The sequence below is a fragment of the Uloborus diversus genome, chromosome 4, assembly GCF_026930045.1.
Source record: "Uloborus diversus isolate 005 chromosome 4, Udiv.v.3.1, whole genome shotgun sequence".
Lineage (NCBI taxonomy): Eukaryota > Metazoa > Arthropoda > Arachnida > Araneae > Uloboridae > Uloborus > Uloborus diversus.
In genome coordinates, this window is record NC_072734.1 from 154,582,025 (window position 1) to 154,599,239 (window position 17,215).

Consider the following 17,215-nt stretch of genomic DNA (forward strand, 5'->3'; position numbering starts at 1 on the left):
TTATTTTACGCAAAAAAAAGGTTAAAAACTTATAAAATAAGCCGTTAGAAGAAAAGATCGGTTTTGTGTATTTTAAAAATATTTCAGAGAAAAGTACCCACCCGAGTCTCCCAACATGCTACGAATTTTCATGCTTTTTGCTTTTAAAATTTTTACATCTCTATCCCCTCATAAGATATAAATGGTTGACGTAATGCTCCTTCTCTTTCAAGTAAAAATAATGGCTATGAAACTGTTGAAAACTGAAAACGATAGCGGGGGAAGCAATTTGCTAAACGTGGGATGTCATGAGGAGTGGGGGGGGGGGGGGACGGTGGACATACTTAGATTCAAGGAGTCATTTTATGAAAAAATCAGCAAGAATGATTTCAGAAGTATTTTGAAGGGCGGTCCGCTGTGGGCATATATTTTTTTTATAGCCCGCACTGTACTTGGTGTTTTTCTTTTTCTTTTTGTTTGCATTTTGGTAAAATTTGCTTGTCTGAAATTGACGTGAGAAAAATCACCACTAAAAAATACCTTCAGATTTCTTGCGATTGGAATGTTGTATACGTTTCGCTCAGCTAAAATACAGTAGATAATTTAGACACACAATGGGAAAAGACCATTGGTACCTTTTTCTTAAATCATTTTTTTTTCTCCAGAATCTGCATCTTCACATTCAAAGAGATAGTTTTTTTGTGTAATTAATTGCAGAATACTTTTACTTACCTAATGATGTGCCTAAAATATGCCTCACGAGTTATAATTATTTGCTTTGTACAAATAATTGATATAGTAATTTACAGCAACGAAAATGTTTAAAAAAGATTTACAATACTATGATGCACAAAACTTTTCCACATAAATTAGGAATCTCGAAAGAAACTAATAACAAAAAATCAAAATTAATCGCTTAGAAAATAACTTGAAAATAGTAATTCCTTGATCAGAAAAAGAAAAAAAAATAACGTAATAAAAGATAATTTACAAATATTTTCACCACATTAGAAATTATGAAAGGGACTAATAACTTAATTATTCGTTTTAGACTTCATAAAATGATCAATACTGAAAATGTAACTAATATGAATAAAACTTGTCTGGGAGAATGGTTTGGAAAAGAGTGGTGGGTGAGGGGAGGGGGGGAAGTGGACTTAAAAAAGACTTCACGCTTTCTAGTCTTAGCTGACACATTTTAACCACATATAACAAATAATAACAATTATTAACTTTTACAAATATTTTGTGTCTACTGCTATTAAGGTAAATATATTTCGGCGCTTTTAATCATACATTTAAAAAACGTTTAATAACTATTTAATTACATTAACTACATGTTTTTTGAGCAATCACGATTGCTTATTGTTCTCACTTAACTGTTTTTGGCGTCTTTTGATTTTTCCCACCGCCACCCTCCGCACCATCACCGTCGACGGGCTCCTCACGATGCTGCTCCTATAGCGAAAGCCGCCTCCAGTTTGCATCCATGTCCTACACACTCGCGCATACATACACAACTACACACACGCACGCACACACACACACATACACACACATACGCATACATACACCTACACACATACGCATACATACACCTACACACATACACCTACACACACGCACGCACACATACACACACATACGCATACATACACCTACACACATACACCTACACACACATACACAAACACATACACACATACAAACACATACACGCATACATACAGACGCCCACACATACACACAAAAACATACACACACATACACACAACTACCCACACATTCATGCCTGCACACAGACACAAACGACAAACACATATGCCTAAACACACATGCACACCCCCCCCCCCCACATACACATTCATACACACAACTACCCACACACTCATGCCAGAACACAGACACAAACACACATGCACAACCCCCCCCCCCACATACACATTCATACACACAACTACCCACACACTCATGCCAGAATACAGACACAAACACACATGCCTACACACATACACATAATCCGTACACACAAACACATACCCCCACACACAAACACATACGCCTACGTACACACACTCGTGATTGCAAAAAACATAATTTGAATTCAAGATGTCAAAATTCAAATTAATTTTTTGTTTTGTTAACTCTGTCCTCATTCATTAAAGAAAAGAAAACAGAATCGGAAAACATTTCATTGCTTTGCATTGACTTTAAATTGGTATTATATAATAAATGGCCCATTTGTCATTAATCCTGAATAGAGTAAATTTTGGAATTGTTTATATGTATAACTTATGTTAGAGTATGAGGAATACAACACTGACAGTTTAATAAAATGTTCCCCTAAATTACAAAATGTGAGGTAAGTAAAGATAATTAGCGACGATCTTTAATGCGTATCCATAATTTCTTTACGATGCTAATATGGAAGCTGTTACTAAATTAATGCTCACGCAAAAGGTATAATGCGATTTACTACGTGCAGGTTACGTCATTTCCATTAAACACCTTTATATTGTGAGCAGTGATTCACATTTCTTTTTTTGCTGTTGATGACACGTGAACAAACAACCTCACGTTCAGTATTCCATGCGTGATTTCACCGATAACGCTTGTTCACACAAAACCTCCCGACACCATTCAAGGTCAGATTGACCCGCATCAACCTCTTAATGCACAGCTATATTACAGCTCCAGCTTTCACTTGAGCTGTTATTTGCATAAGAAACACTATTGCATATACCTTTATCATGGAAAATGTAAAGGTGGAAGGAAAAAGCTACTTTAAATGTTTAGACTTTTTTTTTTCTCTTATGAAACCGACTATCAACTCACAATTACTAAAAATAACATTTAATAGCATTTTTAAGTCGTGTGGTTTCACGGGGAAAAATGAGAGTTAATTGAAATGTGGTTGTTCTAAAAACACTCTTAGTTCCCTCTATAAAATTGGAATCATTAGCAGAATTCAGAAGACCTGCCATTAAAATTTTCAGTTCGTGTCAAACCAATATTGTTACCGAATTTTAATGTTTTTCAGATAGTCTTTACTAAGAATGCCCCCTTCTTGAAACTGTGAGCGAAATTTTCCCAGGACTAGCATATTCTTCTTTAAAAACTTCTACCACTCCCAGTGCGCAATATTTGGGCAATTTATTAATGTAAAAAGTAGAGGCTCTTAACACTTAAAACTTTGAATATTCCGAATTTTGCAGAGTTTGCCATTTTTTGTTTTTAAATAAAGTAATAAAATAATTTAATAAAAAATATCATGACATTTCCTTTTCAATTGAAAATGGAACCACCTCAATTTCAACTAAAATTGTACCATTGGTTTCAAAGATTTTTTTTGTAACGTAGCGATATTTTGAGTATGATTATTTATTTGATACAGCTTTAAATGTATTTCATAAATTTTTCAACTCTAAATTAACAAGTGTTATAATATTTAACTTGTAATCAACGGTAAATTCGGAAATTAGCAATTTTTTTTAAAAAAAATCACACAATCACAGTTAAGACATGTATTAAAAATATATTTTCCATCAGCCACCACCTACAATCCAGTGGTCAACCAACCAGGTCGGTCCCATTCTGACAGTTGTTCCTCATCGGACGACGAAGACACCCCACCTCCAGAGCACAGGGGGAGGTGCTGGTCCACCATTCCCGCTACAAGTGCGACGGATGTCACATCTCTCATCAATGCAAGGTCAACTGGAGGACGAACTATCTACTCTTTAGGAAACTCAAGGTGCGGACTCAAATAATGATATGAGTTTAATTAAGTCTTTTTTTTTTAATATTGTATCTTATTTTGATTGTGGGATAACTTTGTATCTCTAGTCTGGTATTTTTCTTGATATTTTATGTAGAAATATATTACACTATGGATGCAGAAAATGTTTATGCAGGGCGTCTGAACAACTCCGGATATAGTCGGAAACACTTGATTTCACGCATGGAGTAAAAATCTAAAGAAACTGCATCTGAACGACACATGATTTTTGAGAAAATAGCAAGGAAAAGCATGACATCATATGAAGCAGTGAGAAGAAAAGTGATGCAAGTGGATATTTTCACGTTTGAGTAAAACGCATTTAAAGATCTAAGGTCCTATACAGGCTTTCATGAAATTTTTTTTCTAGATCATGCTGTGTAACAGCACTTACCAGGGCTACAAGTACAATCTCCTACTTCAAAACAGAGGAAAGGTTACCCTATCATTTTTACTGTTTATCTCGAAATTTTTAATTTTGGCACCCTTATCCCTTTGCTTCTCCCATGTTCCTCTTATATGGTAATGACATGCGGGCCGAAAGACTTTAATAGAATCCTGATCAATATAGCTGACATTGTTGCAAATTAGTGTAAAAATTGTCGGGAGAAATCGTTTTGTGACTTCAAGTAAAAAATGTGCAAATGGTTTGCTATAAAATGCTACAACATCCAACTTTCAGGCAAATTTGCATCTGTACACTCTTATTTTAAAATATATATTTTAACAGTTCAATATGGCAGCACTGAGTGTTTGCAAAGTAGAATTTGTTGTTCTGATAAAACATGTAAGAAAGGTGGACAATCAAGGTGAAAAAATATTTAACAGTTTACTTTACAATGAAAAAATGCTGGAATTTTGAACTTTCAAAGCTTAATTTATTCATTACGGCTATTAAATATTTACGTTTAACTCTACATTCGCGCATACTTTTATTTTGTAGTGTTTTGTCACCCCAATTATAATGCGTCCAAGCCCAACATAGCGATGGAAAGTAAGGGTGATCATGTAAGCTAATGAGTATGTGACATAAGCACAGAAATGGACATAAGCTCTCATTGTTGAGTCCCAGCTGCGTAATGCTGCTGATGATGATCTACATGATTTGATGGAAAAAGATATATTATATCAGAAGTAAATATGCTGTTTTTGCAGATAATTTAGGTTAGACAACGAAACATGATTTCGCTTTACTCTATGCTTGCGTTCGACGAGCACGACCGGTAGCGCCCAGTTAGTTAATCACGTGACAGCTAATGATCACGTGCTCCATTCAACCAATCAACAGTTTAGAATGGTAACTGGTGCGGTAACCGGTTGATCATAGAACGCTGCGGTAAGTAACCAGTTACTTACCGGTCGGCCGGTGAGGTTCGTCGAACGCAACCTATATATGGTTTCAAACAGTGATAAATGTCTCAAAAAGCCTCGTGTACTGGAAACATAGTGTACTGACTACGTAAGGAGGACTGTGAAATGTCCTGAAACCAAATGTGTGAATTTTATACTTAAATGTTTAATCCTAACTCTGAGCACAACTGGTCTTCCATGTGCAGCATTACCCTTCATCAATGCTATGTTAAAAAATAAATATAAAAAAAATCATAACATTTTAATGCAGATTAGCTGATTGTAAAAGGTTTCTTAAGCTTTGGAGCAATGCTTTAACTGATTTTATAAAAGCTAGTTTTAGACGATAAAATGAATTTTTAAATGTGAAATTGCGATTGAAATGAAAATAAGTTAGCTCATTCGGGCTAACATATTTTTGTTTTATGATTATATTTTTTAAACTTTGGATTTAATTACGATGCTTCAAAATAAAATAAAATAAATAAATAAATAAATGAATAAATGTCTTCTATATAAGATAAGAGTTAGTAAATTTATTACTTATTACCTTAAAAAACACTCCCTTAACGCATATTTTGATTTATCACTTAGGTCTATCGTGAGCTCAGATCCCGACATAGCTGGAGGCAAAGGTAATTTTGCTTTCGACAAACACGTGCTAAGCGAAATTGCTGAATCTGAAACAACAGAAGACGAGAAGAAGCCTGAAGAGTTGGATATACCCCTGAAGACAGTAGACACAGAAATATACGGGTATTTAAATTTCACCACCGACTACGATGAACACGAACAAAGGTAAGTTCATTAACCCAGCATTCATTTTTTTCATCGTTAGGCAAGGACATGACAGCTCAACCCAATCAGTCGTAGTACCCGGTTCGCAATAATTTAGTTAAACAACAGAAACAGGTGATGTGTGCTGAGACGCCGGTGACGCCCAACTAACCCCTACAGAGACTTTGAGACGCAATGATTTATCAAACACATCGTTAATTTTTCAAAAAGAATGATAGAAATAAGTACAACAGGGATTTCGCTTCTGACAATAAACCATGATTTTATTATAGTTTAAGGGTATACTTGTAAAGCGGAATTTAACTATGTATTTAAAATCTAATGTAAGTGTTACCACAGACAGTGAAATTGTTTAAACGTAATGGTGTGGAAAGACCGAAATGAAGTTAATAATCTACGTTTAAACTGTCAAGGAAACTCTGAAGATCTAATGCTATAGTTTTCAATACACTCAAGTAAAGAAGGAGTAGCATAATTATTCAAATTCGTTTTGTAATATTTTTTTTAATGTAAAACTTTATTTTGAATTAGAGCATGTTCCTAATGGTGCTAAATATTTTGCTACTTGAGATTTTTGCACGATCACTAAATGTTACGAAATTAATGTTTTATTCTTGTAACCTCGTCAAGGTCGAATAAAACATATTACCCAATTATTCAATTTGAAAACAAAAATTCTATGACTTGTTACTCAACTTAACTTGTCAAAACCATTAAATATAAATTAGAATTATTTAGTTGCATTTTTCATGGATCCTATGTTTTAGCTATAGTATTTTGGCTTAATTATATTTTTTAAGTTTAGTATTTTTTTTTAATTTAAGTTTAAAAATAGTAACTGGAAAAAAATAAAATGAATACTATCAGTTTTTTACTAAAACTTCAAAATCTTCTATTTGGGGAGTTAGAATTATTCTTGTTTTAGATTTACCAAAGAAGAGTGTATTCAAAATGCAGTGAACGAGCGTTATGGTGTTTAAAATGTATCTGCATGATTAATCGAACTCAGACAACACATCATGTTTCTGAAGCTTACAGTTGATGCAACAATGTGTCGGGTTAGTAATTCCCTTAACTAGCACAACAATTCCTAAAAAATGACTCTAACTATATTCCCAAAAAATCTCTCTCTGAAAAAGTGTAAATTAAGCTAGCGAAAAAAAAAATAAATGAGATAAAATAATATCAGTCATTTTCAAAATAAATGAATAAACTGACAGCATGTGACAAAACATATATTTTTAGCGTTTTTAGCAATCTTTTTTGAAAAAAGAAACAATAGTCAAAGAGTGCAGAATTACAAAAGCTGTAAGTAAACAGAATTTCTGTTAGTTAACTCTTGTACAAAACTTAGCCATTTTGATTGGCGTGAGTGGCTTTATAGTTTCAAAAAAAAATAAAGTCCGGCAAAGCGTCATGAGAATGTTCCGAATTTGACGGTTAAAATCTTTACCCCTTACTTTTCTCTGAGATCGCAAAAGTAGAGAAAGATCCAAACTTATTCCAGTGTAATTCATAGCTCAGTGCCTTTGAGGATTAAGTTTAGCCTATTATTTTTGCTGGATGAAAACACCCATAGCTGACACATAGCTTACGTGGAAATCAGACTTCATTTACTTTACTCCTTAAGATTCCGTTCCTTTTTTGTTGCTCGCCACCCATTTTCATTTAATTGATTATGAAAAGATCTCTCTCTCTCTCTCTCTCTCGAAGTTAATAACTTGAAATGAACGAACAACACCTCTTTTAGTGTTTAGCTTGTGTAAAAAGAAACTTAAAAAAATAAAAATTAAAAAAAAACAACTGACTCTTCTTGAAGCATAGCTATAAGAACTCTCCATCTAGTCAACTGTCAAACAAAAATATCAGAATCCATTCGTTCGTTTAAAATATATACGAGACAGCACGAAAACACAAAAGTTAAACTCATAAAGTCAATCCCCCCACCCCTGGAGAGGAAAAAAAAAATAGCAGAGTTTTCATAGGTTCAACTTTTGGAAAACTAATATTCTTTTTAAAAGTTGATTTCCTACTTTTAAAACAAATATGTTCTTCAAACAATAATAAATTTATTTATTCTCAAATGTGTTGCAAAACAAGATGTCTCGGTATCTTTCTACTGAGTAAATTTACTGTAAAATGCTTTACATACATTTTTTATGAATTGATCAGACATTTTGTAAAAGTAAGTCTCGCAATAATTTAGTTAAAGCGTTTTTATGCTTCCGTGTGAAAATACGGAAGCCTTCATCTCAGTCAATATTTGGTTTGAAGAATGAGACATCGAGCGAAATGAGAAGATAGAATTAATCTTCAAAAGAACTCTACTGTCAACAGTAACAATATAGACTGAGAATTGCTCAACAAAAGATAAAGAAAACTGTTTTGATATCAACTAAAAATTCATCTTTATTTTTTACAGGAAATTTATAAGAAAGTTATTTTAGATTGAATGTATAATATTAATGGTTGATTTGTTATTATTATTTTATTGTTCGCATTTTTTATATTGTACCTAATTTGAAGTATTTTTTTCATCCGCCATAGTAAAAATTCTCAAGTTTCGAAAGAGATGGAAAACTACGGATAAATTGGTTACAATTTTCCACTTGAGGTTGACGTTAACTTTTGCAAATACAATTCGCTTTAGTGATATCCTAAATCGAAAAAAATTTCAAAAGCATTAATTCATTTTGAACGAAACGAATGGTTTCGTTATTTTTTTATAATAATCATTACTAAAACTCTAACTTATTATTAAAACAATTTGAATTTAACTGATGTATTGACAGAGATTAATTTCCAGTTTCCATCGAAACGTAACAGTATGCAGTCAACTGACCGTTTTAATAACTTTTGAAACTTTCTTTTAGATGCATTCATATTTGAAAGTACATAGCATTTTTAATGCTGGTTCTCTTCCTATTCTTAGAGAAACTTGAATTGCGTGAGAGTACAAAATAAATAAATGCACGAATGTACATGCTTTTATGAAAATGAATGCCTCTTAAATATAATATGAGGTTTTTTTATATACAGTTGCATGAGTTGCACAAATACAAATAAAAATTAAAATTCCAAACCGAATAATAATAAACCTTACGAGGCAACAGTTGAACAACTAAAGTGTAAATAAGGCACAGATTTGCAATAAAAACTGCTTTTGTTAAACTTCTCAGAATTTTCAATGAAAAAAGTCTAAAGTAAAAGTGAAAAATCGTCTCCATAGAATTTATTGTAGTTGGTAGAAACAACAGTTCGAGGCAAGGAAAATATTTTATTTTTTCCCAACATGCTGTAAATTAACTAATGTATGTTTCATGTAGAAGTAGTTGTGAATGCTATTATAATATTTTTCATATAAGATTCTCATGCTGTGTTATAACAAATTTTGTATGTATATATAAATCTTTTTCGGTAACCTACAAGCTATTAGCAGTAACTACTATAATTTATTTACTTTTTTTAGACTTACCGTGTTCCTCGAAAGAGCAGAAGGTTTGCCAAAGAAGGGTACCATTGAACATTATAGCACTTTCGTGAAACTCAACATTGCATCATCTAGAAAGAATTTCCGACTGTCTAAATCTGTTAGAAATACTTCTAATCCTGTTTATAAAGAAGAACATGTCTTTCATACTAATAGGTAATTAAGTTTAACATTTTTAATCGAAATTTCTTATAGACACACCGGGTTTGTGTTTTTGACACGGAATTTTATTAATTTAGCAATGGAAATTAAGTTTCATGTATATATTTTTTTTTTTGATAAAAAAAGGAACCTGTTATCAGGGATAAGATTTTGAGTTTATTATCAGATCACTACAATGCTAGAAGTTAATCCAGATACCATAGTTCACCAGGATTTATAAAAAGCCCAAATGCAATTATTTCAATAGTAAAAAATAAATTCATTAACTGAGATCGTACTTTAAGCATTTTAAAATTATTTCGACTGAAATTTAAAATAAGACTAAAACTTTTGCTCTTTCATAAATATGATGAAAAACAAGCTGCTTTACATGCAAATTTCTTCAAATAACCCGTACAGAACTAATGCACATGTTTGAAAATTATCTGAACGTTTATTACCTGCTTCAACTGCAAATATGCCACTCCACATGTTATTCAAGGTAAACACTATTTCTAAAGCCCAAAATTACAGATATACGGAATGATATGAGTATGTCAAAACATAGCCAAGTTACCCAAAATTGTTAAAAAGAATGAGAAAACACGTGAAAATATCAAGGGTTAGGTAGTTAAACTGATTTAAAATTTCAAAACCCGAAATTGTCAAAGAAAGAGGCGAAAATGAAATCGAAAAACAAAGAAATCGAAACCAGTTGAAAAAATCAGGAAATATCGAGAAAGACATGAAAATGTTAAAGGTTACGCAAAGTTAGAGAATTTTCTTCGACGAAATTTTCAGGAAAGTTAACAGTGGAAATGTCAGAAGTTAGTCAAATTAAACACGATTATGATAACCAGAAATTTTAAGGGAACATTAGAGAAAATGAAATCAAATAGTAGTTAAGTTAAACACAATTTTATAAACAAGAATTTTGAGTGAATATGAGAAGACATGAAAATATTAATGGTTAGTAAGAGAAATTTCTAAGAGCAAGATAGTCGGAGGAAAATGAACAGTGAAATTGATAAAGGTTAGTCAAGTTAACTAATAATCAGGAACTTTCTCAAGGAATATGTGCAAAAATGAAAATGCCATAGCGTATTTATTAACGTAACCAACATATTATAGCCAAGAACTGTCATTGAGAATGAAAACAGAAACTATTAAAAGTTATTCAGGTTTAAATTCAAAAACCAAGAATCTCAGGAAAAATGAGAAAGAATGAAAATGTTATAGGTCATCCAGAAAATTTTCTGAAACCAAGATTGTTAGGGAAAGCGATCAGGGAAAATGTCAAGGGTTAGTCAAACATAGCGTAATTCTGATAACGGGGAATTTTTAAGGGACATGAGAAAAAAAAAGAAAATATCATAGATTAGATAGATTAAACTAAATTCTGTGATTAAGAATTGTCGATGAAAATTTGAAGAGAAAATGTTAAAAGGTAGCCAAGATAAAAAAACAAATTTTTAAAATCAAGAAATTTTAGGTATAAAATGTGAAAGTTTTCAAAGTAATAAAACGAAAACGCAATAATTAAAATTAATTATTTAAAATTTGGGCATTTGCACTCATAAATAATAAATAATGACTTCAAATCTGAACTATAGCGAAAAAAGTTTTAACATTGTCTGATATCATGAAAGTCCAAGTATGTAATTTTATAGGAGGGCTAAGAAAATTCATATGTTTTAAGGCTTTAGTTTAAAGGAGAAAAACTTCGATTAAAATTGCAAAAATTTGAAAGTAAAGAAGGATCTAATAACTGTCATTCAGTATGTAATGGCTTTTGTTAAAATTTTTTGAATGATATTCGGGATCAAACTTTGTTTAAAATAATTGATAGTACAAATAAGGGTCACGAACCTATTCTGCCAATGCATAGGCACTCATGTCTGATATATATATTTATTTATGATTTTAATATTCATAAAATGTCCTGTTTGTGGATTGAAAAAGTTATTCATTTTCAGTAAATAATTACTTAATTTTAGTAATGTATTTATTAATTTTCAAACATGAATTTTAACTTATGTATTCACATATATTTTTATAGTTCAAAGTGGAAGTCTGCAAAAGATAATATACTACGGTTAAGTGTGTATGACAGCGACCGCCAAGGGAGGTATGATGCAATTGGTCATGCAATAATATCTCTTGATAAGCTGAATTCTGAAGGCAAGGAAAGACACCGGCTGCCTTTGACTCCAATGGCATTGGTAAGTTAAATTTTCATGAAACTATTTCTCTTTCATTTTTATCTGTTTATGCATGTTGCTTTAAGCTAAGTTAAATTTTCATGAAACGATTACTCTAAAAACTATTTCTCTTTCATTTTTATCTGTTTATGCATATTGTATTGCTTAATACGTCATTAGGTTTTGTTCTGAAAGTTCTAATTTTGAAAGTAGGATTAAAAAATGTTACATAAAAAAACTTTTGTATTGTCTTCCACTTGATAAAATATTTATAATGAGATTATTCAAGTCGTAGAAATATGTAAACGTAGAAGGACCGTTGTGGGAAAATGCAATTGAAAAATAGAAAAAAGAGCTATTATTATCCTTAAAAACTTCTAATGAGGAGAAACAAATTATGTTTAGGAAATCAAGAATTTTTTCAATCCTGTAAAATTAATTACTATTTGCAAAAAAGAAAAATGTAATTTTCACTTGCACACTTTTTTTATTTTTATAAACTTCTCCATAAATTATTTGATGAAATGCAAACTCGAAAACTTTTATCGAGTTATTTTTCTCATGTGATTTTTGAGAATAGTAATGCAAAATTAGTAAATGCACAAAAACAACTAATAAAAAAAATCTTTAAAATAAAACTAGATTGATGCAATATCTTAGTTTAATGTTAATCTTACTTTAAAAAACCTTTTAGCTAAGTGTTTAAAAAAAAGTTTTAATATAGTTAAAAGCTAATACACTAGAAACTCAGAATCGGGTTTTGGGGATCAAACCCTGTCCCCAGAGCCTTTGGTATTTCTTGCCGCATTTCCAATCTTAGCAGCGTAATAATGGCAATGCATATGAAGTTTGTAACGACTGACACTCCCCTCATCTGTGAGCAGGAGAAATCTTGAATGATGTACCGTTGTTAAACAATGGTCTTCTTCAAATTTGCTGAATAAATAATTTCCTTGTTCAGTGGCTTTTATTTTACTTACTTTATTTCTTATTCTTTAATAAATTGAGCACCTCTGTTTTTTTCTTACCTAACAGCTCTAATTTTTCCATTTAGATAACATTGTAAAGTGTGATTTTAAATAAAATAAAAGAAAATTGTGTTAAAGGAATACAAGGCGAAGAAGTGTATGAACTTATATGTTCGTGATTTTTTAAAAAACCTAGAAACTTTACTGCCTAATACGAAAAGACATCATATTTCATTTGTTCTCCACCTCCTCTATTTTTTTCTGTCAATTTTTACTTTTAATCTTAATAACACAAAAACTGTACATATTTTAAGTACGTACACAAGCGAAAATATGTTGTGTAAAACATGCCATAGGGTCATATGCTTTTTTGCTTTGATTCTTATTTCATTCCTATTCTAAATTTTAAAAGTTCATGTTCTTGAATGTACATTTCTACGGTTGTGTTTTTTCAGCCAATTCAGAACATTGGGCAGATTTTAATTGGACTGTTTTATTCAGCGACGCAAAGTCGATTGGGACTACATGTGATAAAGGCAAAGCATTTGCGTATTGATTTTGATGATCATAAGAAACATCTTCGCCCTTTGCATAGAGGTATGAATTAACCCTAATATTGATTCTCTTTGTGATTTGAAACTTGTCTGTAAGCACATTAAAGAAAAAACTAGAGCCATTGAAACAGGGCAAAAATATGTTTTTACTGGACCATCCGGTTTTAAAATAAAAGTTACATTAGAATAGACGAATTTTTGAAGAAAAAAAAGTGGATTTCAACGAAAGTGTGCAACTTTTTTTCTTGGGGGGGGGGGGGTAATCCAAGAGTTGTTTGTAATATCTTTGGGTTGTTGTGACTCAGTGGTATCTTACAGAATTCCTAAAACAGCAGCGTGTGAAACCTTTTGAACTAAAATATAATTATTTGAAGCAAAAGCATGCATCATTATACGAAGATTTAACTCAGTGAACAATGTACGAGCTTATTTTTTAAGAATATGAATGCCAGTTAAAGGTAAATCAGGCATAAAACGGCAAAAACAAATACACTCAAGAATATACTTAACATACAGCAGTGAGTTCTTCGGGAATTATGTTTTATTTTTCTGGTTCATTTAAGTGGAGCAACGTCAGCCAGGAGTGAATTTTCCCACTTTCCAAATGTTAGTTTGTATCATTTCTGAAGCTTGAGAACAAAACGTATATTGTGGCACAAGTAGGTTTAGCTATGACCTTGAAAATGTTTACATCTTTTTGGGAAGTTAAGTCGAAAAGCGACGTGTTTCTGATGCGGATTTTAACTGGAATACTTTTGCAAAGCTACTATGTAAGTCACTCAACTCAACTCAGCGCCAATTGGCATTCTCTCTTACTCGGAAAAGAGGTAAACCTTTTCGAGATCACAGCTGAACTTATCAGAACCGCCTTATATGGGTTTAGCCTTTCATTCAGTGCAGTCTTCTTTCAACCAAACGAAAACAAAAGTTTGCGAAGTTTTGAAATGATGCAAGGTAACATTTGAAAACTGGACCAATTCACGCCTTATATGAGACAAGGAGAAGCAAAGGAACATAAATCGACTTTTCGAAGTTTTGAGTATAAATTGCGTTTAAATCTCTTGTTTAAATTAATTATCTCTATTTCTAAATAATGCTATATATCAGCACCTACCAGGACTACTAGAAGTGTCTCTTGCCCCACCGCAGAGGAGAGACTCTCCTACCATTTTCACTGGTTACCTCCAAATTTTTATTTTCACTACGTACATCCCTACTCCCTCATATGACAAAGTCATTCCGATTGATGGTCTCTTCATTCATCTTCAAACTTAGATAATTTGTGATGTATGGTTGTCTATCTTTTAAAAAATCTATGAACACTTTACTTCTTTCTTCGCAGATGTTTTCGATTCATTTGTAAAGATGACTCTGATGTGCGCTGGCCAAAAAGTTAAGACTATTCGATCTCGTGTCGTCGTGGATTCGGGAGACCCCTTCTACAACCACAAGAGCAACTTCGTAGTTCCACCCCAGTATCTCACGGATTCCAGCCTAGTAGTGACTGTTATGTATAGGGGTGTCTTGGGTAGAAGTTTCCCAATCGGAAGAATAGCATTGGGACCGTACACAGAAATGTCGGACGGTTCTAAGACACACTGGGGTCGGATGGCCCAAGACAGCCGCTCAGTAGTGCAGTGGAGAAATTTATATTTGTAGTGACATAGCAGCAATGCAGGAATTGTTTTGTACGCAAGAACTTTGATTGGTACTTTTCCGTTATGGGAGCCACACTTGGCGCTTTTTTTAAATTACGGAAATTGTTTTTCATTTTACTGATTACCGTCATTGTTTGTCAAATTTATTTATAAATTTTGCTTGGCAATATGATGCACTATTTTTTTAAAGGACTTTTAAACAAATAATTATTTTAAACAATATCAATTATTTATTTTTTTTAAACGAAAAAATAATCTGCGAAATAATTAAACTCAGCCAGTTTTCATTAATCCGCCAAATAAGAAACCTGGCCATTTAATAACAAGAAAAGCTTTCTTAAAATAATCTACCAACTAAATAAGCAGCAACTAAGTAGTTCGTCCTAAAAATAAGTTATGTCAGTTTAAAAAAAAAATGTCTCATCGAAATGTTAAAATAAACCATAAGCATCATCAAACATGGTGGCCGAGCAAGCAGTATTTTTCTGTACTCGCTAATTTAAAAAATTAAATAAGTGGCCAAGCTCTAAAACGGGGGTAGAGTACCAATAGCTGAAAGTACCTTTCGCTTTTCATTCAGAGTCTTTTTTATGAAACTGGCACCAAAAAGTTGTCAATGTCATGAAACAGTTAACAATCAGTTGATGATTAAGCATTTTTATAGTTAATTTAAATATTGTTGGTTAATATTTCATTGGGTAGGTAAAGCGCAGTATCTACAGAATTGAGTTTTTAAGATATTTTAAGGAACGTGTTTGGGATTCCATCTTAACATTAAAGAAACTATGAAGTTTGATGGGTTGTCTTTTACAAACTTTACTTTCTGAGTAAACAATACAAGCAAGCTTGTAAAATAAAGTTAAAGTATAATGGGTGATGAAAATGTAAAAAATAAAAATTAAAAAAAGAAAATTTTCAGTTACTGCGCTTTACTTTCCCATCGTAGATTATTTCTACTGGGTTAATTTAGTCACATAGATCACTTTTCCTTTACTTCTAATATAGATAATTGATAATGATGTACAATGTCTGCTCAAACATAAGAGGCTTTGCTATTTTGAATGTCGAACCGTTTTGCTAAACTGTAGATGTTCCAGAATCGATGGGCTTTTTTTTTTAATTCTAAAAAAGTGCATTGAAAACTTTTCTGCAGTCCAATGAATTTCATTTTTATTTTACTTTCATTAAACATATCAAATAAATGTGTGCATTATTTTTAAATATTCATTTGTGAAGACCCAAACACTATGTAAATAAAAAAAAACATGCAAAAATGATTCTAACAATGGTATTGCTTAGTTCTTTACTTAAAAGCATGTTGGAACGTGGAACAAGGTAAAGACTTCAACAGTTTTTAATGTTTTACGAGCGCAAGAAAGTATTAACTGATACTTTGTCATTTGAAATTCTTGCGATGAATCTTATTTAAAAAGCTACGTGGTTAACATAAAAATGAATTGTTTTATGAAATATCGGGTCATTTTTGAAAAAAAAAAGAAATTATTCGTCATCTTACCCCTACATGAGGCATAGGTGCCTATTTCATTTAAGATAATGTGAAAAGTATTGCAACATTTATCATACATATTTACAACTTTTGTATTATACTTAATCGAAAACATAGCAGTAAGCAAATACGTTTTTAGTAACTTGTTCATTTAGATGTGACACAAAATACATAATTATTGAGGGCATGGCGGGAAAAAAGTTTTCAGTGGTCCGAAAAATACAACACCCAATGGCACCCAATGATTGCAATCGATGAGTGTTTTGCGCTAGAGACCCTACCATAATTAAATTTTTTCTGCAATAGGTGACTGTTTTGTCATATGCCCCTATTTGGCAGAGAATTACGAACTGTCATTTTACTTGATTAGAATAAAAGTAAATCAATACTAAGGAACACTGTTTAGCATTAAGCTATGTTAAACCGTATGTAAAAGAATTAACCAAAATAAATGCGACTTACTTTAAACTGATGAAACTTTATTATAACATAGACAAGAACTAGCTTTGCAGGATGTTTAAACAATAAACACTTGATCAACAATGGATGAACCTCTCTACTGACAGTTTGGTTTGTTCAGCTGGGTGTATCCCATTTGTTTTCTTACAAATTCCCGAATAGAGCTATAAAATAATCTGTAAAAATTAAATACGCTATAATTTATCTTGCACCGGGTTCCCCTACATTTTCCCCAAATCGACGACCTCAAATGGTGCAATAGTAGACTCATGCGTGTTTACATAATAGATACACTGCATCAACAAAAGTATTAAGACACTTTCCTAATTTCA

The 17,215-nt window shown here is 32.0% G+C and overlaps 1 protein-coding gene across 1 annotated transcript in view; it reads left to right on the top strand.

Annotated features, from left to right (window-relative positions):
• LOC129220096 (synaptotagmin-15-like) overlaps positions 1-14,974 on the top strand; it is a 55,475-nt gene extending 40,501 nt beyond the window's left edge. Inside the window, exons 3-8 of the mRNA XM_054854437.1 lie at positions 3,529-3,733; positions 5,702-5,905; positions 9,375-9,551; positions 11,596-11,758; positions 13,161-13,302; positions 14,602-14,974. Of these exons, the coding sequence (XP_054710412.1) occupies positions 3,529-3,733; positions 5,702-5,905; positions 9,375-9,551; positions 11,596-11,758; positions 13,161-13,302; positions 14,602-14,918 (1,208 nt within the window). The 3' untranslated portion in view covers positions 14,919-14,974. The remainder of the gene's footprint in view (positions 1-3,528; positions 3,734-5,701; positions 5,906-9,374; positions 9,552-11,595; positions 11,759-13,160; positions 13,303-14,601) is intronic.
• Positions 14,975-17,215: the final 2,241 nt, after the last annotated feature.